This window comes from Vigna unguiculata, chromosome 3, assembly GCF_004118075.2.
Source record: "Vigna unguiculata cultivar IT97K-499-35 chromosome 3, ASM411807v1, whole genome shotgun sequence".
In the NCBI taxonomy this organism is placed as follows: domain Eukaryota; kingdom Viridiplantae; phylum Streptophyta; class Magnoliopsida; order Fabales; family Fabaceae; genus Vigna; species Vigna unguiculata.
In genome coordinates this window covers 62,582,002-62,606,412 of record NC_040281.1, presented here as the reverse complement: position 1 = coordinate 62,606,412, position 24,411 = coordinate 62,582,002, and the positions used below count along the sequence as shown (strand labels likewise).

General features: G+C 33.2%; 5 protein-coding genes across 5 annotated transcripts; 3 read left to right on the top strand and 2 right to left on the bottom strand.

Annotated features, from left to right (window-relative positions):
* Positions 1-2,112: 2,112 nt before the first annotated feature.
* On the bottom strand, positions 2,113-4,173 carry LOC114177577 (pectinesterase/pectinesterase inhibitor-like). The gene has a single exon (XM_028062983.1). The coding sequence runs from the start codon at positions 4,041-4,043 to the stop codon at positions 2,229-2,231; it is 1,815 nt and encodes a 604-aa protein (XP_027918784.1). The 5' UTR covers positions 4,044-4,173; the 3' UTR covers positions 2,113-2,228.
* Positions 4,174-10,238: 6,065 nt separating this feature from the next.
* LOC114175566 (agamous-like MADS-box protein AGL62) lies at positions 10,239-10,817 on the top strand. The gene has a single exon (XM_028060318.1). It carries the CDS (start codon positions 10,239-10,241, stop codon positions 10,815-10,817), a length of 579 nt encoding a protein of 192 aa, XP_027916119.1.
* Positions 10,818-10,999: 182 nt separating this feature from the next.
* LOC114179561 (polygalacturonase-like) lies at positions 11,000-12,873 on the bottom strand. The gene is made up of 5 exons (XM_028065942.1): positions 12,591-12,873; positions 12,176-12,499; positions 11,785-12,074; positions 11,471-11,696; positions 11,000-11,394 (listed from the first exon to the last, which is right to left on the bottom strand). The coding sequence occupies exons 1-5, from the start codon at positions 12,789-12,791 to the stop codon at positions 11,176-11,178; spliced, it is 1,260 nt and encodes a 419-aa protein (XP_027921743.1). The 5' UTR covers positions 12,792-12,873; the 3' UTR covers positions 11,000-11,175.
* Positions 12,874-15,827: 2,954 nt separating this feature from the next.
* On the top strand, positions 15,828-17,336 carry LOC114176625 (multiple organellar RNA editing factor 3, mitochondrial). Its single transcript, XM_028061723.1, has 4 exons — positions 15,828-16,270; positions 16,362-16,459; positions 16,671-16,736; positions 16,819-17,336. The coding sequence occupies exons 1-4, from the start codon at positions 15,906-15,908 to the stop codon at positions 17,037-17,039; spliced, it is 750 nt and encodes a 249-aa protein (XP_027917524.1). The 5' UTR covers positions 15,828-15,905; the 3' UTR covers positions 17,040-17,336.
* A 1,171-nt stretch (positions 17,337-18,507) lies between these two features.
* Positions 18,508-23,922, top strand: LOC114178472 (trophinin). The gene is made up of 2 exons (XM_028064401.1): positions 18,508-19,962; positions 23,414-23,922. Exons 1-2 carry the CDS (start codon positions 18,667-18,669, stop codon positions 23,585-23,587), a joined length of 1,470 nt encoding a protein of 489 aa, XP_027920202.1. The 5' UTR covers positions 18,508-18,666; the 3' UTR covers positions 23,588-23,922.
* The last annotated feature ends 489 nt before the right edge of the window (positions 23,923-24,411 follow it).

Genomic DNA, 24,411 nt, shown 5'->3' with positions numbered 1-24,411 from the left:
TTTAAACTCTGAATATTTCATTCTTAAAAAAAATCCGGAAAATATTGTGTAAAATTAAGAAACTTGGAACCTTACGGAATCTAACTCAAACATACTAAAAATTTTCCAAACGAGACATCATCAATGTTTAGACTAGATTGACAACTACATTCATGTTTGCTTAAATAGACTTAACCTGTCTCAGAAATTAAAATCTCGTACCTATACATTGTTATTTGTTGTCGACTTAATTTTTAGCCTTGACTTGACTTTTTTTGAAGGTGTAACTTGACTTATTACCTGGTTTAAAAACCTATTTATATTAAAAATTTGAAATACAGTGGACTAAAAGGCTAATAAAGGCAAAAATGTATCATTTAATAAATATATTATTATTTATATCGAAGGCATTTTCCTGTGAAAAATGAAAGATATTTTTCTGATAATTATCTTCAAATTACCGATTTTTTCTTCTTCTAACTTTAGTATTACAATGCTTTTGCAATTATCCCGAAAATTCGCCACCAACCTTCGTGGTTCGAGGGAGATAACAATCATCAAAATATCTATTGGAAATTATATGACACACGTTAAACTTGTTCACATGTAATTTAATTCAATATTACACGAAACCTAAGTTTCCAATCAAATCTAACACGTAATATTGAAAGTAATTTCTAATTGACAAGTGTGAAGCTCTCCCACATTCTTCCCATATAATATCATTTCAATGCAAGTATCTTATTGTGGATTTTTATTTTGTTCTAAATGAATTTGTTATATAAGATTTACAAATTAAATTTAAAAAAATATTTTGATTTTGATATTCACGGTCCAGTTTTAAATTTATGATTTTTTCCAATATGCCTTAATAAAAAAAAAATTATGAGATAAAGGTCTTACGATTTTAACTAATTAACCCATGTATTGGAGATACTGATAGAAACTGAGAACAAAAGAAACATCTTTAAACTAACTTGTAAAAAAGTTTATGATTTCACATTACAATAAGGATACCTAACAAACTGTTTTCACACTAAACCCTTTGTTAGACTTGTGTTTCCAGATGTTTACGTTATGGACAAGTATTTTTTTATGCCACTATCCTTACACCGGTTGATAATTCACTTTTAAGAATATTTTGACTATTAAAAAAGTTAAATTTTATATTTGTAAAGAAAAAAGTTAAAAGATAAAATAGTAGATGTAAAATGTGTAAAAAAATAGTTGAGTGCAAAAGTAATGGTACCTTTCCAATTTTTTGTTGTCTTTCCTTTGTTTCCTTAAAACAATTTCAGAAAAAAAAAAAACTTATTTAACATTTAAAAAAAACTCCTTTGGTACATTAAATTGTATTTCTTAACTGATTTGTGATTCAAATTCAAATTCTAATGTGACTTTAGGAATTATTAACTCTCACATTGGATGTAATTAACTTTTATTTTAATCATGTAACAGTTAATTATCATAAAAGTTGTACTTGTAAGATGAAATGGATTATTCGAATATATAGTTGAGAAACAAAAATAGGAAAATGCGTATTTCCCGAAAATTTTAAGAAAGAAAGACAGTTGAAAAATAATTATATTTTACTTTTTTTTATTACAGTTTCACTGAAGTACGAATATAAACAAGTAGTTGAGTCTTTTCAACCTAAAAGACCTACGAAAGCTACGGTCTTTCCAAATCTTCATCCAATAATTGCCATGCATGTTCTTTCCACTGTACTAAACCCACATTAATGAGTCAACGTTTTTTTCAACAAGTAATTCTCGTATTCCGGTGTAAAAATTATTTTATTTTCTAACCAAAACCTTTTTCTTAACTTAGAAGAAATCCAGTGCATTGCATGGGATACAATGCACCGTGGTGCATACAACAACAGGTGATGTTATCAATCTATGAATAAAAGAAGTCATTGTTGGGCCAGACCCATAATGGAGTAGAATTGGTTTTTGAAGTTGGGCCTGCTTCGACGAAATTGGGATACGATTATTGTCTGAAATTTTTATTATTTTTTATACATAGTAGTATTTTAAAATTTATATAAAAAAGTAAAAACAGATTTATTAAAGTGTAATTAAAGTGGTGAGAAATAGAGAATTCCGAAGCAAGTAAGCGTAAGAAATGAGCAATAGGATTCCTTAAACACTGCGTTTGCAGACAAAACATGGTGAAGCGAGCATGCACCGCATGCAGGGATGTACACATATATAGTCTATTAGATTAAAAAAAATGTGATAAATGAATTAAACTGCGGGCTGGTTGGTGGGTGGTGGAAGAGGACCAAGGGAATAGGGTACCCCAGAGTCAAGGATCCAACCGTCACGTTCAGTGACGTTAGCCAGCTCAAAGAACTTCCCAGGGTAGTAATCATCAGCCTCAACAGGGGTAATCACCTTAAACCCTGGCCACGTGATTCTTCCGGTGGTGTCTGCACCAGGACCCCTGTTGTTGTATTCGTAGTAGGTGCAGGTATCTCTGAAGGCGCTTCCCATCCAGGGCATGTACCCTTCGGGGGAGAAGATGTCATCGATTTCTGAGTCCATTATCACCACCTTCGAGAATACCCTCCAGGGCCTCCCGAGGTACGCGATCTTGGGGGTCAAGCCCTTCAGCTCAGCCTCGCCGGTGAAGATGCAGCTCTGGAACACCAGGGCGCTGGGGCTGTCCACCTTCGTCCTTCCGCCGGCGGTCACCATGCACTGCTGGTCCTCCAAGGGCTTCCTCACGATGAACTTGCAGTTCTGGAACACGGCGATGGCGTCGCCGAAGACAAAGTCGATTGTGCCGGTCACGGTGCAGTCGCGGTAGAACTGCCGCTGAGACTGGGTGTACAGGGTGTCTTGGTACCCGTCCATGTGACAGTTGTAGAACACTGCCTTGTCGGCTGTTACCCTCAGTGCCACAGCTTGGTGCTTCTCCGCTCCTGCGGTGTTCTCGAACCCAATGTTCTTCGCCATGAAGTTTGCAGCGTTGACACCGACGGTTGCGGTGTTGTAGGTTTGGATGCCATCGACGTAGTTTTTGCTGCCGGTGATTCTGGTGAGGGTGGGGCCATCGCCGATCATGATGACAAAGCCCATGTGCTTGTTCAGGTTGACATGCTCCCTGTATACACCGGCCTTGATGTGAATGACAAAAGGCACCTTGTTCTTCTTAGGCACCAGTTTGAGAGCCTCGTGGATTGTTGTGACCTGTCCACTCCCATCCTGAGCCACCACCACGTTCGGTTTGAGCTCAGCAGATTCCAGAATCTTCCTCTGCCCTTCACTCACCCACGAAGGGAACCCATCAACCAAAGTCTCTTCTTCCGAGAGAATCTTCCTGTGGCTGGGGCTGGGGTTGGGGTTGGGGTTGGGGTTGGGGTTGTGGCTGGGGCTGGTGGTGCTGGAGCTGAAGGCGGTGAAGTTGAGACCCTTGAAGAGAGACGACACACCGTTCACTATGTCCAACGCGTTTCTGCTCATCTCCAACGACGTGTTCAGAACCTTAGCCATTGTCTTCCCAGCCTCGGTGGTCGTGTTCTCGAACCCGTCCAAGCATGTCTGCTGGTGGGCAAGGGTACCCGCGATCCAAACCTTGAGGTCATAGGCGTAATCGTTCATCTTGCTGAGCTCAAACTTCTCCAACGTCGCAGCGGATTCGTTTATATCATCCACAGCGTAACCTAGTACTTCCTTGCAAATGTCCATGGCCTGTTTGGTCATGTTGTCGGTGGCCAACTCGTGGTACAGCGTTGAGTTTTGGATTTTCTCGTGAATCTCCTGGGAGGTGGCGTTGAAGGCGGCGATGATAAGTTGCTTCAGGTCAGTGTTATCGTGGGAGGCATTGGCTAGACTCTTCTGGCAGGTTTCTTTGTATTCGGCCGATTGACATAACATGTGGACGCTCCTCTGAGATTTCGCGATGCCGGCGTCGCCTCCTTCCCCGTGTTGCCCATGGACGTCGTCATTTATGCCGACGGCCACCGCGGCAACCATCGCCACCAGGAGGACGGAAGACACGCTCAAAACTGCGAGCTTCTTCTTCCTCTCATGAGCGCTGTCGAATCCAGGCGCCATCCCTAGCCACACGATTACTGTACGAAACTCTTTTCGTTTTTTTTTTCTTTTCCTTTTTTTTAAATTTTTTTTTTTTCCCTGATATGTGTTGTGGACCACTCGGAACAGTGGTCTTGTGAAAGCCCTTGGGCGGTGCTGCTTGCTGCTTGGTGGTCTGAAGGTGATAGGCGTATTTATATAGGGTGGTGTTGATGAAACGAAAGGTCCAGAATGACTCCATTTTTGTGTAACAGACCGTGAATTGCTCCTAATTTGTTAAACTTGGCATGCATGCGACTACGTTAACGCAAATGTGGTGGTTCGGTAATTTTGATCCGTTCAATTGTTGGCAAACGACTATAAATAGCATATCATTTTTAGAGCACTTTCCTTGAATGATGGACTCTGCAAGGAAGATTCAATATTTGAGATTCCTGTCAAGAATGTAAATTCACATAAAATATTTGTAACTTTTAAAGGATAAAATGTAAAAGAAAATATATAATCTTTTATACAATATATTAAAAGTTAATTCATGTATCTTACAGAGACTGTAACTTTAAAAGTAAATTATATGCTAAACCTTTAACATTCAGTATTGTTTTTCTCAAGTATATTTGTTCTTTAAAAAAGAGAATCTAAAAACCATCGACAAAAAGTAAAAAAGAATCATACAAAAATAATATAATATAATATGGAAAATGTTATAAAAAATCATTAAAAATTAATGACATTCTAATATTTTATAAAAAGATAGAAAAAGTACTTTTATCTTTACAATAATCAATAAAAGAATATATTCTTTTAGTAAGCATAAGTAACAATTGAAAAATATATATTAAATAAACTACGAAATTTAATTATTTAAAATTAATATATAATATAATTGAAGAAAAAAATCAATGCATATTAATTACAAGAAAAAAAACAAATTTTTGTGACAAAAAATAGTTAGTCATTATATTGACTAATTTAATAAATTAAAAATTATTGGTTAGAATAGATATTCGCTTAAGTCCACACTCATTTAAGTTTACATTCCGCATAAATTCGCATTTGAAAATGAAAAATTCTTGGATCAATAATTTTGTATCATGCGGAGTCATTTGATGACTATTTTCGATTCGTTCACGTGTGATTGTCCATTGACCATTTTGTAAAATGTGACGAAGGGTAAAGAACATATCCTTAGTTTGATTTAACTGGTATGGTGATAGATAAGGAGAATCTTTCAACTCACTCACATTTACATAAAGGTTGATAACACTTTATGATGATTGGAGGATAACATCGTGTTGGTCAACTTCAACTTCAACTTCATCTAAACTAATTACTTATATTTTATATTTTGTTATATATATATATATATATATATATATATATATATATATATATATATATATATAGTATATGAATAAAATAAAATAACAAGTTCTTCAACCTATCTCTTATATATATATATATATATATATATATATATATATATATATATATCATATACTTATATCTCTCCTATTTTCCTAATCCCTACAAATTTTAAACACCATAATATTTGATATTTGTAATTATATGATTTGTAATATGACTCTTAAAATTTTATAAGTTCGCATCCCAATTAAATATGCATCATACTCTCAATATCAAAATGCAGATTAATTTAAACGAATGTTTATTGTACTACAATAGTCACTATTATGAGTAAAAAATTATAAATTGTCACTAAATTGGTCACTAATTAATTAAAAACCAATTTAGAAACTTAGTCATTTTGGTAGCCAAAACCTAGGTAGGTACTCTTTAGTGACCAATTTTCTTTGCCAGCGAAAACCATGATAGCTATTTTTAAATAGCAGTTTAGTGACCAATTATAAGTTTTTATTCATAATAGTGAGTATTTTAGTACCCAATAATTTTTAGTTTTGTAAATTAGTATCTAAATTGGTTACTATAGTTACTAATCATTATTGGTCACTAAAATTTGTCTCTGTAGAAATGTTTTCTTGTAGTGTGAACGTTATTAGCTATTTTGTGACTAATCTTTCGCTATCAATTTTGTGACAGATTAACTATAAAATTGTTACGAAATGTTTCATAGTTAAATTCAGATAGCTATTTAGAGAGATACAATCTCTTGCTATTTCGTAGCTAATTCATTGTTAATCCCTTGCTGATTGAAGTGAAAATTTTTTATAATTTCTAGTTAATCTATAACTATTTTTTCGCAACTTTGTTCACATAAATTTGTAGTTGTCACAATAATATTCTCGCTAGTTCGCAACTAATTAGTCTTAATTTTGTTCCCAAATAGTTAATAATTTGTCGATTTTTTGTTCTCGTTAATTTTTAGCTAATTTGTCAAAAATGTGTTCTCGCTAATTCGTAGTTAATTTGTCACAATTTTGTTATCGGTAATTCGTAATTAATGACAAAAGGTTTTTTAAAATAAATAATCTATACTTTTTTTTTGTAATAGATATTTTTTAAGAAAAATCACATAGATATTTTTATAGAAAGAATGCTACAAGAAAACTCTTAAATAGTAATCAATTTTAGTAACAAAAAATTGTTAGTTACTGTACATATTAATTTAGATACTAATTTACAGAATAAAAAATTCTTAGTTACTAAAGTAATCACGATTATAAATAAAAAATTATAATTGGTCACTAATTAATTAAAAACTAATTCCATTGGTACAAAAAACCTTTGTAACTAATTGTTAGTAACCAATTTTTTTCGTAGTCAAAACTTTGATAGTTAAATTTTAGAAACCAATTTAAAGACCAATTATAATTTTTTGTTCATAATAGTGACTATTTAGTAAACAATAAATTTTTTATTTTGTAAATTAGGTTCTAAATTGGTCACTATAGTAACTAACAATTTTAGGTGATTGTTGATGAGATTTTTTTTTAGTGAAAAATTGACAAAAAAAAGTTGCATGTAATAATTACATTTTTAATAATTAATGTAATAAAACTTACAAGTATTAGTATTTTTTTTTTTGCAAATAATTTAACAAAATTTTGTAAATATTTCGTGCAAAATGTAATTCTAAAAAAAAAATGCATAGATCTTACTTTTTAAAAATATACTACTATAAATTTATTACAGCTTGATTGTCATGGATTTTCTTTATATATTTATATGAGACAAACATATTTTAATTTATTTATTGATATTTAAATTTAAATTAAAAATAATTTTAAAATATTTAAATTATAAATTATTTTATCGTAAAATTATTATACCGTAAAATATTAATTACAAATTTCTTAAAGATATTTCATAATAGTTTGTTTAGAGATATATACAAAAACAAATAAAAACTAAGTAAAAAATATATTACAGTACTTACTGAAATAAAAATATTATTAAAATTTACAGTAAAACAGTAAAAGAAATCGATATAAAGAAACGTAAGTCACATAATTAGTTATTATAAGATATTATAACATTCAATTACAAAAAAAAATTGCTATTAATAATTAAGTGTCTTTTTATAAATTATTATAAAATAAATAGGATGACTTAAATATGTAGTAATGTGAACCGATTATTGAGTTTATAACTTTTTAAATATCATTTTTAATATATCTAGCCGCTATGTTTTAATTTCAAAAATTTATGTTAATAGATGTATTTGTATACAGATAAACATTTATGGATATTTATATATTTAAATCAAATATTTATATACATCAATAACAACTCACATACAATAAATATATATATATATATATATATATATATATATATATATATATATATATATATATTCTTTATAATGTATATTAATAATTTAAGAGATTTTAAATTGTAATTTTAGTTATCATTTGTTTAATAAAAGATGTCTGGAAAGAAAGAAAAAATATTACAAAAGTATTTATACATATGTATTAAAGAATATAGGTTTAAATTCTCAAAATTTTTCTGTTTCAGAATCTCAATAATTGAATCTTTAGATTTTGAAAAATGTGTATCAAATAACTCTTTTCATTATGTACTACCAGATATTCATTATGTACTATCAAATAACATTGTGTAATGTGTCAATTTAGGATTCTACCGATAAAATATTTTTAATACATATTTTTATTATTATTTTTTAATTTTAATTTATTTTATAAGTTTTAAAAAAATATTGTCACGTGTTCAATAAGAATTCTATTATGTGTTAGCTCGAAATGTTTTTTGATTTTTTAAGTTTTTTAATTAAAAAAATTGATACACTGTCAAAATAGAATTATGTCACGTGTGTTTTTTTTATTCTTTTATTTTTTTTAAACTAAAAAAAACTAACACATGTCATAATAAGATTCGATTAAGTGTAATTGATGTGAAAATTTTTAATTTAGTCATTATATTTGTTATTTTGTCTCAATTTAGTTTCAATATATTTATAAATTGGAGCAATTTTTTTATTTATTTCAAATTAAGACAAAATTTAATTTTTATATAAATTTACGATGATATTTTTATTATAATAAATATTTTTAACTAAATTAAGTTTATTTAAATTTATATTTTGCAGTGAATTTTATTTAAAATTTGTTTTACATATTTATATATCAATAATTTGTAATTTAATATTGGAATTGATTTAAAAATAAGAACTTTATATATAAAATGTAAAATTTTAAATAAAGTTCTTTAGGTTTATAGAATTTATAAAGTTTATTATAATTAGGGTGACACCACATCTACTTATACAATCTATTAATAAGTAGCACATCTTTATAAACATATTTATACACACATATATAATCAATTTAGATAACCACACATTAATTGATATCTCAATGAAATACTCAATTATAATCTATCACTTATATCACTACCAAACATAATTTGAATCAATCAAATATGTCAAGTAACAACAAAGTCAATAAAAAATAAATAAAATTAATTTATTTAGGAAGAATTGACTATATTATGCAAGATTTCAATATCTTAAAATGAGCATATAATATCTTAAAATGAGCATAATTACATAATAAATTAATTTAAAATAATTGATGGATATTACCGCACCAGAAACAATCAATCTAAATAAACTTGTTTCGGGTATTCATAATAGTCCTAGCAAGATTAATTAATTTGAGACTATTAAAAATATATGTATTTTGTCTAATAGAAAATGCTATATGAAATTTATATCAAAAAAGGAAAAAAGTATGAACAATATCTAATTGAATTGAAAGAGTAAAAAAATTAATATATTATCACTATAAAAAAAATCTCTAAATTATGATAAATTTTAGTGAGAAAAAAAATAATAACCATTTTTGATACCAATTTATAAACTAAAATTATTGATAACTAAAATAGTTTTTATTATAAATAAAAAATTAAAATTGATAATTAAAATATTTTATGAATTTGTTTCTAATCAATATATATTAAATACCAAAAGAATTGATATTTAAATTGATTTTTAGTCAGTTATTTAGAAATCAATATAAAGACTAATTTCATTAGTAACTAAAAACTATTGATAATATAAATTATTTTAGCGGTCAATTTAAAAACGAAAAACATATCTTCTCATGGAAGCTATACCTTAAATATTTTTGGCCATTTAATAAAGATATATTTATCATTGTTTTGAATTATATGTATATCACATATTTTGTTTCCATTAAAAAAAGTTAATCAGTCTTACCCAAATTAACCATCAATAAAAATGGTAAATATGGTCTATATTAAAATAAGATTATACAAAAAAGATTATTTTTATTAACAAGATTTTGTATTCTTAAGATGCTATTATGTATAAGAATTATTGTAAATTATTTAAACATAATCTTGTTGACTAAATAACTATACACGCACGTGCCGTAAAGAAAGGAGAAAAACGAGAACTTGTTTTCCATAAACACAATGTTTTTTTTTTTCCAAAATAAGACATCATCATGGTAATTGGAACCAAGAATCTAAATATAAATCTATACCTTTTTTTTCTTACAAGAAAATCTAATTATTTCTTGATTGATTTATAATTCAAGCATGATTGCAGGATTCTGTTATGAGGATAAATCAAGAGTAGGTTATTATAATAATCAATTTATTATAAATTATAAACATGTTAACATATATAATATAATAATATAATAGGTAATAGTGAGATTTTGTTTCAAGAAAGGATAAATCAACCATGCATCCTCAATTATAAATATTATGCATAAATCGTGTGAAGCAAAGTAGTCTTTAGCCATGGAAAACCCTTCTTTTCCTTTAGGCATGAACAACCATGGTTTTTCTTCAGACATCGAAGCGTTTAAGCAGCAGAAGAAAAAAGCAGGGCGGAAGAAGATCGAGATAAAGAAGATCGAGAAGTCTAGCAACAAGCAAGTGACATTCTCGAAAAGAAGAACAGGGCTATTCAAGAAAGCGAGTGAACTCTGCATTTTGTGCAATGTCAATATAGCCATCATCGTGTTTTCTCCTGCTGAAAAATTGTTCTGCTTCGGTCATCCAGACTTCGAGGGCATTGTCGAAAGCTACCTTAAAGGTTCCAAAGTGTTTGATCCACGGGAGTCAAGGGAGAGATCAGTGTCGTATGAAGAGTGCAACAAGCAATACGAGGAGGCACTGAAGAACTTGGAGTTGGAAAAGAAGAATCTCAGAGAAACTGAAACTCTGGTTAAGAAGGGGTGTAACAGAAGGTGGTGGGAGGACCCTATTGATCAGATGAGTGAACGCGAGTTGGAACAGTTTATGCTCTCTGTTTATGAGTTGAGGAGAAAATTAGCCGAAAGGGGTGGTGAATTGTTGATGCAATCAATGCTATAGAATACGATGTTTTCATTTTCATCCAGAACATACTTTTATTTTATTTTACTGCTGTTTGATTTCTTCAAGTGTTCTTTTTAATATGCAAATATAACTTTTTTCACACCATGTTGGTAAAGTTTCAATTCTTTTAAGTGAAAGGTGAAGATAAGAAGAATGAGAGTGCAAGCATAGTAGAAACTGAAGGCGTTTTTTTAACTTGATTTATAGTTAATGAATCAACTGTGAATGAAAACCATTCTTCAAAAAAAACAAGAATAATTTCCCCCACACATACATGCTCCTAGCATCCGTTATAGCTCGATCTAAAAATGATTAGAAATTTGATGGTGTGATGGAACAATAAGGGATGACACATCTATGCGCAGGGTGGGGGCATTAGCAAACCAGCAAAGAGAGGTTGAGTATTGACACATCTTGCGGTTGTTGGGGCATCTCCAAACTTGAGGTCAATGTCTCTAACTGTAACACCCTGGCACCCAAACAGCTTGCTGCACCTTAAGTCCACTGCAAGTGGTGAAGTTGTTGTTCCTTTCACATTTTGGAAATGAACATTTTGGATCCTTACAAGTGATGGCTGTGAAGTCAATGCAACAATTAGTATATGCATGTTCAACAACAAAGCAAAAAGAAAGAAAAAAATTAATTTATACCTTCTTTTTGCAGTCTGGATCACATTCATACTCTTGATCAATGATGATAGGATTCTTCACATTTTCCATGTCAATGTTAGTGAAGCTAATGTCTGAGGCTGCACCTGGATATCTATCAGGCCATGCTTTCACTCTCAGACCATTTGTTGTGTTGATCAATGAGCAATTCTGGATGCGAATGCCTCTCACCTCGTCCTCATCCTCATATTTCCCAAGGCTACCGATACTGCATTGTCAAAATTAATTAGGATGAGAAGGAAACGTTTATATATATATATATATATATATATATATATGTGTGTATCTGGTATTACCTTATACCGTGGCCAGGGCCACACTTGAGTCTGTTGATGAAAACATTCTTCACTCCTTGTATCATAGAGATGCAATCATCCCCTGTTGCAATGGTGTTTCTGGACATAATCACGGTGTCAGAGTGGCTGACATGAATGCCATCGGTGTTGGGGCTGGTTTCCGGGGCAACCAGCTTCAGTTTTCTCAATCTTATGTTTGAACATTTGGTAACGAATATGTGAAAGCCTTTGGGATTCGCAGTCCTTATGCCCTGTACAACCACGTTGCTGCTATCGCTGAAGAAAAGGCTCTGCATAATTATTTTACACACACACACACATGAGCTTAATTAATAAAAAATTACTAATTTACTACTACGACGACATGTTGATGAAATGCGTTGTTGCTTACGCTTGGATTCCTGGCGCAAGCACCGTCATCACCTGATTCGCATTTCTCGGAGTATTCCCAGGACTGTTTTCCCTGGCCATCGAAAGTTCCCCCGCCAATAATCTTCAACCCATTGTGCTTCTGGAATATGAGCCAGTCTCCGTTTTCGTACTCGGAAATATCCGTGGTAGCCATCACATACCCTTTTACTTGAATTGTTATTGGAGGTTGAGCAGTGCATGGTCCACTGAAATACATCGATGAAATCAGGAATCTGCCTTCAGGAACAAAAAGCCTCGCTGGCCCCGTCGTATGGCACACCTTTTGCCATGCATCCATGAACGCCTGCATTTATATGAACCCTACGTGTAAGTAAGCCCTATTTCCGATTGAAATCTCGATGATGATCGATGTAATAAGAGGTTTGTTTTTTTACCTGGGTGCAATCGAACTTGCCATTAGCTTTGGCTCCAAAATCCATGACGTTAAATATTTGCTCGCCAGGAAGTAGCTTATCCTTAGCCACATTTTTATTCTTGAACATGTCAGGACCAACAATAGGTCGTTTTACTGCTCCCTCCACACTGCAGACCACTGCAAAGAGCAAGATAAGAACAACGCTCTTTGCAATGGCCATTGCACCCCAATGATTTACACTTTTATTTCTTTTTTTTTTCGCCTTCAAAGTTTGCACATATAGGCCTCCTTGGGGAGGCTGGGAAATGAGCGCGAAGTAATCCTTGTTTCTCTGCCACTGTTTTATAACATATTTGTTGGCAGAATAAATGGTTGATCTAAATCAACGGGGGAAACTAGCCTTTTAATTTCTGGCTTATTTTGTTTTCCTATATTTAGTCATGTTTCTGTGTCACTTCCTAACAGCAGCTACGGACAAAACAAAAAGGAAAAACAGATTACTCAATTCCTCCCTTCGTTAATTGGTTCAAAATTATATGCTGTCTCCACAACACCAGAAATATATGCCTTCACCACCCAATCATCTCGCACCGCATATTTGGATATATTATTATACTACTACCACTATTTTTATATATCAATACTATTTTATCATATTCAAACCTATAGTCAATCGTATATCTCATACAATATTTTTGTATTTTATAAAATAGTAAATAAATTTTCCCACAAATGGAAAAGTTAGCCGAATATATATTAACATACATGTTAATATATATATTTAAATTACAATTTGCATGAAAATATACTTGATCCTATATTATAGTGAATTTGCCTGAAAATTATATATATGATTTGAGACAGTAAGACTTTATTTTTGAAGATTATTTAATTACTTACTGATAAGCAAATTGGACATCCAATAGCATAAAATTTAACATCAGGTGGTGCTATTAATAGAATATTGGTCTCACACAGTGTGTGAGAGTTGAGATCAAACGGAAATTAAATATTTTTTCTGAGACATCTTTTAAGTACAAGATTACGATGGAACTCTACATTCCAAATCCAACAATATCTTGAAGATGCAGTCATCGTTCCTAATGATCCTGCCGGACCAACGTGAGTTGGATCGGAAAAAATATCAAGATATATTATTGAACTTTAGAAATTCAAAAGAGTCTGAAGCTTGCATATCAGAGTTTGCATTAGCTTTGATTTGTACATAGCTGACAGAAAAAAGCATAAGCCTAGGGAGTTCAATACTTTTTCCTGCATAACACTGAAGACCTTTGTGTGGATCTTCCAGTTGATTCATATGTACTGATATGGTACAAGAGAACTACTGATGAGTACTAACCGTTTGCAAGAAGAAAAATCAGAAGAAAAAAAAAAAGACTACTCATTATACTCCCTTCTGTGAAGATTTTCCTTTGCTGTCACCCAACCAAGCCTCTTTGTTGCAACTCTGTTCTGTTTTCAACTGTGAATCTTGAAGCAGCTTCATTGCATTTGATGTCCTCTACTTTCATCTGGATGGCTTTAGCAGTCAAATAGGTTGGATAAAATTTGTACTGACACAGTTGTTGAGGCTCTGATGAAAGGTTCCAAAAACTCTTCTGCTGGCCAAAGCTACCAATTTCTGCTTGAGTTTTCATTTCTTGCTCAATGCAAAAAGGAATCAAGAAAAGTGATAACTATGTGTATGTTACTGCTTTCTGCAATTTGCTGAATACAAGTCTTAGGCCAAATCCATACATTATATATATGTCAGGGTAGGTCACTGTGTCTTGCACCTTGTGGGACCAAACTTAATTAATCGAATTACCAAAACATCTCTGATCGTTGAAGTCGTTATCCTTAGTAATATAGATTAGTTTTTAAAGAATACTACTTGGCTTGGTTTTTTGTTTTGTTGATATTGTGTGATAATGATATGGAGTTGAAAGTACCAATATCTTGTATGCTAAATTAAGGTTTAAATTCTTAATAGGATCAAATTATCAATATTTACTTTTTTTTTATTGAGGAATCAATTCCTCTGGTATAATTATTATGGATATTGGCATCACTCCATCGTTAACCAAGCCAAAGATATATGATATGTCTATTTGTCTCGTATCCAATTCATAAAAGAATGATATTTTGAAACTTTGACTGTTTTGGTGATATGGAACCCCTTTTGTTCCTTTTAGTCGATTACAACTACAAGAATCACATATCACCCAATGGTCATGGAAGAGTTTAAATTGCTTTGATAATGTTCTTCTTCGCTCTCATATCTTGGTAGGATATATTTTTTTTTTCTTAATACAACTCCAATTTGATTAGATAATATCAGAGATAAGATAAGATTAACTCAACTTACTCATAAAATATATTAGTTTAAATATTATATTTAGGTAAGTTATCAAATTAGAAGTTCACAGCTATCAAATTAAAAAAGTGTTGTACACTATATATATATTTGAACATAATTGTGTCAATATAAATATAATAAAAATGTAATATTATTATTGATGTATAATTATTTGAAAATTATATACCTTAAAATATATGTGATAATACATAACTTTGAATCGATTTGTAAGCAATAATTAATTACCTGGTTAACGGTGTTGTTATATGCATGTTAAATAAGCATCTTGGTGATTTGATGTTAACAATAAAATTATTCCTTTCAATCTCATGAGATAACAGAATAAGGTTTTTTATAGAAAAATGGAAAGCAGTTATTTCATGGTATATGGCATCAAATTCTATACCAAGATAGAATAAAGTGCATGTATTGGCAATTTGGATTGATGAATTATATCCCTATAATGATGATCAGAACAAGGAATGTGGAACAAAAGTGCCAAACGCTTTCATCTCATTGAAGATGAAAAGAAGAGAGATAAATGTAAGAAAAAATGGAAGATGATGATGAAGATGAAAATTAACGTAACAGTATAATGAGTTTGTTTGTGTTCATTCTTTGAAACTTGAAGTATTTGTTTTTTATTTATCACATTTTTTTGCATAACAGTTTAAAATAAATAAAATATTATAGAGATAAATTACAAATAATACATTAAAAAAGTCCAAAGTTAAGCAAAATAAATAAAAATAAAAAATAAATTACGTATTTGTTTCAGAATAAAAGTATATTCAAGTTAAATATATCCACAAAAATAAGAATAAAATAGGTTTTTTCGTTAAATCTTGTAAGATGGTTTTATTTATGATGTAATTTGCTACTAAAGTGAAAATTTATGATGTAAGAATCTATGCCAGCTTTTCTTCCAGAGTTAAACCCTCGATAAACAGAGTAGCGGTGAGAGGTGGGAGGGAAATGGCGTACGTGAACGCCCGGCGCACCTTAGCATCTTCCGTGGCACGAGCGCTTTCTTCGTCACCCGCAAGAGCTTCTCCCTCTGGCTGTCGTTTCGCATTCGCGTTGCTCCCCACCAAACAAACCGTACCCGTTGCGCAATGGGCGAATTTCCCGGTTCGGAGCAAATCGTCAGGTTCGGGTTACTCGCCCCTGAACGACCCGTCCCCGAACTGGAGCAACCGTCCCCCGAAGGAAACCATTCTTCTGGATGGCTGCGACTACGAGCACTGGCTCATCGTTATGGAGTTTCCCGATAACCCTAAACCCTCCGAAGAGCACATGGTCAGCACCTATGTCAAAACCCTAGCCCATGTCCTCGGAAGGTCTTCTTTTACTCTCCTTTAATTATTATCGATTGCTTCAGTTCTATTTTTCTAATTTCACTAATTTCACTTCTGTGAATGTTGTTTGCAGTGAGGAAGAGGCCAAAAAGAAGATATACTCTGTTTCCACTTCTACATACACAGGCTTCGGTGCCCTCATTTCCGAAGAGCTTTCTTATAAAGTCAAAGGTGCTGTAGTTTCGTTACTTTTCTATCTTTCAATCTTCATTTTCGTTAAAATTGTGTAGTTGCTTGAGTTATTTGGTTTTCCTGTCAATAATGTTTTGCTATCATCAAATTGGTTGGAAATTTAACCTTGTGTGGATAATTTCTTTTGAACTGTAATTTTAAATTTGTTCGTCTTTTTGACTTTTGGGAATTATTCCATATGCCTAAACAGAGTTACCTGGAGTTCTTTGGGTGCTGCCAGATTCATATCTTGATGTCCCCAACAAGGATTATGGAGGTCAGTGGAGGGTTTGAATTTACGAAGAGCTTAGTTCATTTTTTTTTTGGGGGTTGTGTTGATCGCTTTTGGGGTATTTCAGGTGATTTATTTGTTGATGGGAAGGTGATTCCTAGGCCACAGTATAGATATTCGGAGAGGCAACCCAGTAGAAGTAGACCTCGGCCGCGACATGACAGGCGACGAGAAACAATGCATGTTGAAAGGAGAGACCAACAGAACTGGAGCCAAGGTCATGGGGGACCTCTGCAGCCATCAACTCCAATGAATAGTCATAACTTGGCTTCTGATAGAGAGAACTAAGAACTGGTCTATACGAACTCTGCCTTAGGAATTACCACATACGGAAACCGAACTAAGTTTTTTTTCTTTTAGAGAGTTTGGATCTAAGTTTCTGAGATCATATTTTACTTGTGTGGAAAATGGCTGTGCCTGCCTTGAATGATATTTGATCATAGTATTTTACACCTTCATTATGAAGTTGTGGACCAGAACGAGTTTCATTTTAATTTTTTCTCTGTATGATTTAACATGCTATTTGGATCACTGACTGTTGATATTTATAGACTTGAAACAAATTTTGCTTTTACATCGGAACCAGTTCTCAATGTCAGTGCCCTGTGATGTTTGATTGAATATGTCTGATGTGTATCATAAAACCTCCAATGGGTCTCTTGACTGCATTTTTGCTGATTTTGATGCACTATTCATCGGACGGCTCATCAGCAGATTGTTGCCATGTTTATCTCCTTGTCTAATTATATATAGGCTGTATCTAGTTAAAGTATTGCTATAGCTTCTTTTTCTCAAAATAATGCCTGTGAATTGTTTCCAATATTCATTGCTAGTTTGGATAATGATTTCAAAAACAGTTTTGGTCAAATTCACTGCCTGGCTCTGGTACACAATCTGCATCTACTTGGATCATGAAAGTCTACCTAGTGCAGTACTGGTATTTATTTTTTTGTATTTTGTTTATGGAGCCTTTTGCTTCATTTCTGTTGAAGTTGGGATATATTAAAGTATATTTATTTTAGTGTGCTTACGAGGACGAGTTAATCGTGAGTTGTTGCTCTGTTTCTTTAATATTTGATTTTTCGTAGCATATGCAGCGGGTGTCCAGAATCGGAATTAATAACGTGGTGCTAATAAATCAATTCAAGAATTACACTCTGAAATAGCTCGCTACGCATATTTCCTAGCTTGAGCAGTGAATATCCTCGAAATCTAGTAGTAGCCTGGGACCTTCCGGTTGCCTCGTACAATTGAAACTTTAAACTTTGTAGCATGTTTTTTAATGAATAATTAGTATTTTGTATTACTTCTTCTGCAACAATATTTTAAAGAAAACAATCTATTGTCAATGACATTTTGATGGGGAAAAATAAGTTATACTGTCTCCTTAACTTAAATTATTCCTAATATCTGTTGTTTTTATCTTTCGTAAACTTTCTTAATCTATGTCTCACTAGCTGAAATGCAGAATTTATTCGGTAATATTTTTATTTGATGTTTATCTATTATCCCCAAAAAATCAATGATTATTTTAAAGAGATGGTGCTGCAGCATGCTAAGGAGTAAATAAAAAGTGCAGAGTTGATAAAAGGGGAAAATTAAGTAAAAGTAAAAGAAAAAGTTACGTGGTCCTTTTATTATTATTATTATTATTATTATTATTATTATTATGGATATAGCTAGTATTTGTTTTTTGTATAGAACACCTGTTAAATTATCATGAAAGATGAATTAAATAAAAAAAGAGGCATTGATGCGTGTCTATTATTACCGAAATTAGCGATCCAAGCTCCACACCTAACCAACCGTTAATCCAGAACACAGAACACAGAACACCTTCCCTTTCTCTCGATTCCAACATCTGATTGTGTTCTTTCCATCAACTCCCTGCGTTCTCCCTCCGTGCATTTCAGAAATGAATTCCAACTACGGCCAATCCAACACGAACAAATCCCCCTCCGTTTCCCTCAACAACTTCAATTTCGATTTCGATCTTGGCATCGGATCCAACCGTCCCAAGTCCCTCAACGACCAGAAAAACCCCAAACCTTCCTATTCCACCACCACTACCACCACCTCTTCCTATTCCTATCAATATTCCTCCGCCCAACCCAACAAGCAACCCTCATGGACCCACCAACCCGCTCCCACTCAGACCACCGCCCTTCCCGGTGGCCCCCCCTCCATGGTCGGAGACATCTTCGGCAAAAGCTGGGGCACCACTCAACCTTCTGCCGCTTCCAAGAACATTGGGGTCGTTGATAAGAACCCTAATCTCTTCGGAGATTTGGTCAGTTCTGCTTTGGGCCAGGGTTCCAAGTCTACTGGTACCAATGTTCCTCTCAAAAACGCTACCCCAACCCCCAATAAAACCTCCTTTTCCATGGGAAACATGGCCAATTCTTTGCCCAAAACTGGTGCCACGCCACAGAGCAGTGCTAGTTGGGCATCATCTTCTGGGGGGTTTAGCGTGAATGCCAACAAAACCCCCAATCTTGGGGGTACTTCAATGAGAAACACGGGTAGTGGAATTGGAACCAGTTCTAATAACAAGGATCCTTTTAGTTCTTTGTCTGGTTTTGGATCCAAACAGTCTGCTACCCTTAATTCAGCTGCCAAAGGGCCGAAGGTTGCATCCAGGGATGATGGTTTTGGAGATTTCCAGAATGCTTCCAAATCGAGCTCGGATGGTTTTGGAGATTTTCAAAATGCTTCAAAACCGAGCTCAGCCGCGTTTTCGTCGGCTGCTTCTCCGGGGATTGATTTCAATTTTGCTGGATCTGCCGCTCCCACTCAGAATCCTGTTCAGAGATCAGGTGGTGGTGATGATCCGTTGAACATGTTTTTCACGGCGGCTTCCTCGCCTGCGGTGGGAGGCGCTGCTTCGGCCTCTGATGGATTTGGAGGACAGGACGATTGGGGTTTGGATTCGGAGTTTGGTGGGGGAGGCCATGATGTGGGTGGCACCACTACTGAGCTTGAGGGGCTGCCTCCTCCTCCTGCTGGGGTCTCTGGTTCCACTGCAAAAGGCAAGGGGATGGACAATTACAAGCAGGGACAGTTTGCTGATGCTATTAAGTGGCTTTCGTGGGCCATTGTTCTTCTAGAGAAAGCTGGGGATGCTACCGCCGTAGCTGAGGTTTTGTCATGCAGGTCTTCATGTTACAAAGAAGTCGGGGAGTATAAAAAGGCAGTGGCAGATTGTACCAAGGTATCACATGAATTTTTTAGCTGTTATTAAATCACTAAATGCCATGTTTTTAATATTGAGTTGTTGGATAATTTAGAAGGCCTGTTTATGCCTGTAGAAAAAAGAAGTTATCTGCAACTTGTTATACTATTGGTGAATTAATTGGCAAAAGTTGGAGACAAAATGTAAAGAAAACAAGGTTATTATTGGCAGGAAGTATTAGATTCTGTAGGAAATGTAAGGTTTGAATACATGATAGGACATCTTAGGAGCAAGGGGATAAAAAGAAAGTTCTTATTATCCTTTTGGGTCTTGACTTTCAACCCATAGAACACATGCTTATATAAAACTTTAAGAAAAGTTTAAGGGTTGTAACGTACTTGAACTATAAATACATAGTGCCTTATTGTAAGAAATAACTCCTGATTTGAATATTCTTTTAGGCAAACTACGGGCTTGGATTTATGGAATGGAAACATGCATTCTGGCTTTAGAAATTTTAGAATTAATTTCTGTCTTATTAGATTCATTGAATTTCACTTTTGCAAGTGCAAGTGCAGTCAATCTATTGGATACGAAGAAAATATGCTACAATTCACCTTCCATGTTTTCTAAAAACAAGCTTCATTCTTCTCCTTTATTGGATAGTTCACCTTGTGATCTTAGTTTCTTCATTTGGTACTCTGTTAAGATTGGCACTGGCTGCAATTTTCAATTATAATAATTTTTCTTGTAAATAAAGCACTGAACAATTGGCCTGTCATTGTTGCTTGACCTTAGAGATGACAATGGGACGGGGTGGATGCAACTTTAATTATTTCATCACCATTCTCATACCTATTGGATATGAAATTTTTGTCTGATTCCTATTCTCATAGGTATGCCATGTTCGTCCACTTACAGTTCTGTTAAATATTTTTTTGCAAAAAAATATAAATGATATTGTTAAGGATTCAACATAAAAAAGATAGAAATTTTCTTTACTTCAATGTCAAATATAAAAAAAGAAATTATAATTGCCTAAATATCAATTATAATTGCATAGTGTCTGTAGGAAAACCTGTGCTCTTCTTGAGTTCCAACAATATAATCAATTTTTATGGCAATCTACTCGGAACTTTTCAAACAATCAGCTTTGTGTTGAACAATGTCTCCATCTCAAATTTTATTAACAATCACAGCTGCGAAATCACATATCTTTTGGTTCTTTTCACACTTTCTATCATGGAAAGCTACTCTTTCGCTTCAAAGTTTTATATTGACAGAAATAAGATTCTCCGTTCCCTCGTGTACTTATTTTGCGACTACCTAAGTTTCTTTATCCTTTTTGAATCATGGCAAGAATTATTGACAACTGCCTGTGCTCAAACTGATGTATATCATTGAGGGAATTTGCATCTCTTTCCAAAGTTCCTTTCTACTGCATTGGTTGATTTCCTTGTAAAGCATCTAGTTGTTGCTGCTCTTTGTATTTTTCTAAAACATTACTAAGATTTTGAGAAATGAAGAAAGTCTTAGTTTGGCCCGCTATAATAGTCGTAATATTCACCATCAAATAAAAGAACATGTCTTTAGGAATATTTAAGACGGGGATTATGTTTAACGATGAGGCTATTGGGTTGGTCAAATAAGAGGCTTGGATGCCACTCTTCTAAAATATCATATACTTCTGAGGAACATTGGCGTGGTACACTTTGGATCTTAGGAGAAAGGGGAATTTCTTGTTTTATCTTTATCATTTTAAAAGGATGATCTTTGTAAGATAGGAATTCTCTTGGGGGAAAAAGCTAGAAACTAGAACCGTTGATCTGAAAATCAATGTTTGGGATTATGGTAAAATGTTTGCACATGTATAACAATCTATGGAGTTATTATAATTTTTTCACTGTTCCCTCTAATTCTAACCCATCACAAAACTGTATTCCTCTTGGTTTATAACACGTACTGATTCAATACGTACTCGAATTGAACTCTTAGACAAGTTCAAAAGTCCTACTTGAATCTTGTGTACACAATGCCTTTGTTTGACACTTTAATGGATAGTTCATAATTAGTTTGGTGCCTTATTTTTGGAAACAAGTGTTTGGATTTATGGATTCAAAACATTTGTCATTACTTTTGAATTTCAGAATTAATTTCTTATAACCTTTTGCTCAAATCTCCATGTTTAGAAATCTTGTTGGCTTTAAATTCCACCAGTAGATAATTGATGTGTGCAAATGTGTTTGCTTAGGGCGTACATACCGCAATATTTACAGTGGGGCTAAGTCCGGATATCGTACCCAAAGGACTAACGAGTATAATTGATTCGATCTGTGAAATATAGTAAACAATTATTTTAGAAAAGGTTTGTCCAATTGTCTGCAAGAAAACAGGGTTAAAAAAGCAGATAACAACAGAGTGAGGATTTAGCAGATAAGAAAGCCTGGTTTTTATTTTCTAGTCATGCAATAGAATTCTCCAATTTCTATTCTAATTGAATTCCTAAAACTCTTTCATTAGTGACTTCTCTTAAATTAGTTAATAGGTCTTCATCAAACGCCACCAACCATCTTTCCCCCGATTCAATTCCCATTTGGTTAGTTACGAATGAAATTTGGGGAAAGTATATAAACCAGAGAGAAAGATTTTAATTTGGCCAGAAACCCCTCAAATAAGGTTGGTCATTCGCAATCTTAGAAGGTTAGTTTGTTCTACAGAGGGCCACGAACACAAAAGACTAATAAATAGATTTCACTAATTCTAATAGAAATTAAAAGCAATAAAGCAGGCTAATACACAGTGACAAGCAGATTGCATCATAACCCTAGAAAATGGAGTTTCAGCCAGCCATAGACATCTGGTCAGATCGATAATAATACCTAAAAGCGTAAAAGAAGGGGAAATATTACAATTAAGAATCCCGTGATAATAATGTTCAAGCACCTTTCTACCCATAACAACTCTCTTAAAGTGCTTTCTCACTTAGAAAAGCCTAATTTTCTATCTTAGCAAAAGTTGCCTTCAATTCAACAATAAACTCTCCCTTCTTTATATAACAAAAAGGCGAGTGACTATTGTGTTAAAATGGCCCTGACTGAGCGTTGTGTGATTGTGTTTATTTTAGGGTCTTCCTTCTCTGTCTTTTCTTTCTATCGACCCTCTGATTTGTTTTTATCATAATTTAATCAGAAAAGTGAGTTTTGTGAAGGTAATACATGCAAACGTTATTATTTTCAAGAACAAATTCATATTAATTATCATCGAAAGCTGGTTTATCAATAATTGCCGGGTCCCATTAATATCTTAGTAAAGACCCCAAGTAGCATAGCATATGCATACAATTCAGTAATTGAAGTTTAAAAAAGCTAGGATTATGGCTTGGCCTGCTCATGAGTTCCACTGCATAAACAATGATCTGAACCATGTCATTTTCTTGATGACTGTATAATAACGAGGGAGAAGAGTGTTCTGATCAGCATTTCTTGTGCAGATTCTTGAAAATGATGAAACCAATGTAGCTGTCCTGGTACAGCGTGCTCTGTTGTACGAGAGTATGGAAAAGTACAAACTTGGTTCTGAAGACCTTAGGACCGTGCTGAAGATTGATCCTAGTAATAGGATTGCTAGAAGCACCGTTCACCGGTTGGCTCAGATGGCTGGTTAGGAATTCATTGGTCCTATTTTTTCCTTTAATTATTATGCCATATAGGTTTTTACATCATCAACAACCCCCTTTTACTTTGCCATGATAGTTAGGGGGTAATACGTATGGATTGCCGTCACCCTAAATATGAAATGTGATGTATGGTTTATTTCATTCTGGCTATGTCATGAAATTAATATTTTCGCTGCCTTCACCAGATTTGAACTTAATAGAATTTTCATATTCTTTTTCTATTCATGTTCTCAAGTGTTTGGATTGTTTGCATATAAAGAAGGACATTTGTTATTTTTTAAAGTTATGAAGAGAGATCTCCAAAGCAGCTGTGATTTACAGAATTTTATTCCCAGTTTCGCTTCATGATTTTGTATGTTTGTGTATTCATGTTCGGCACTCGTTAGTATTTTATGCTAGTTGTTTCCCTAGAGCTGCCAGTTGTCCAGGTGTCACAGTTATTTGAAAATTCCTAGATTCAGTCAGGGTTTGTTTTGAAAATTTTTCCATGAAAAGTTTCAGAGACAAATAAGAAAAAACAATTTAAAAATAAAATAAAATTAGTTTATCTGTAAACAAATTTGTATAATTTCTCTCATATATAGTCTTTCTAATTTTTTATATTTTAATTTTGGAATAAATTAATTTTAATTTATAGAGAATATGTTTTTTCTCTTTAAGCTTTTTGTTAAAAAGTTTAGAGATATGTCCTTAATCTCTTTTCATATTATCGGGGGTTTAAAATAGAATTTGGACGATGATAAAATGATCTCAAAACGTACGTTTATGATGTGTTTAAACGTAATGCTTTTTCTGACGTTTTTAAATTACAA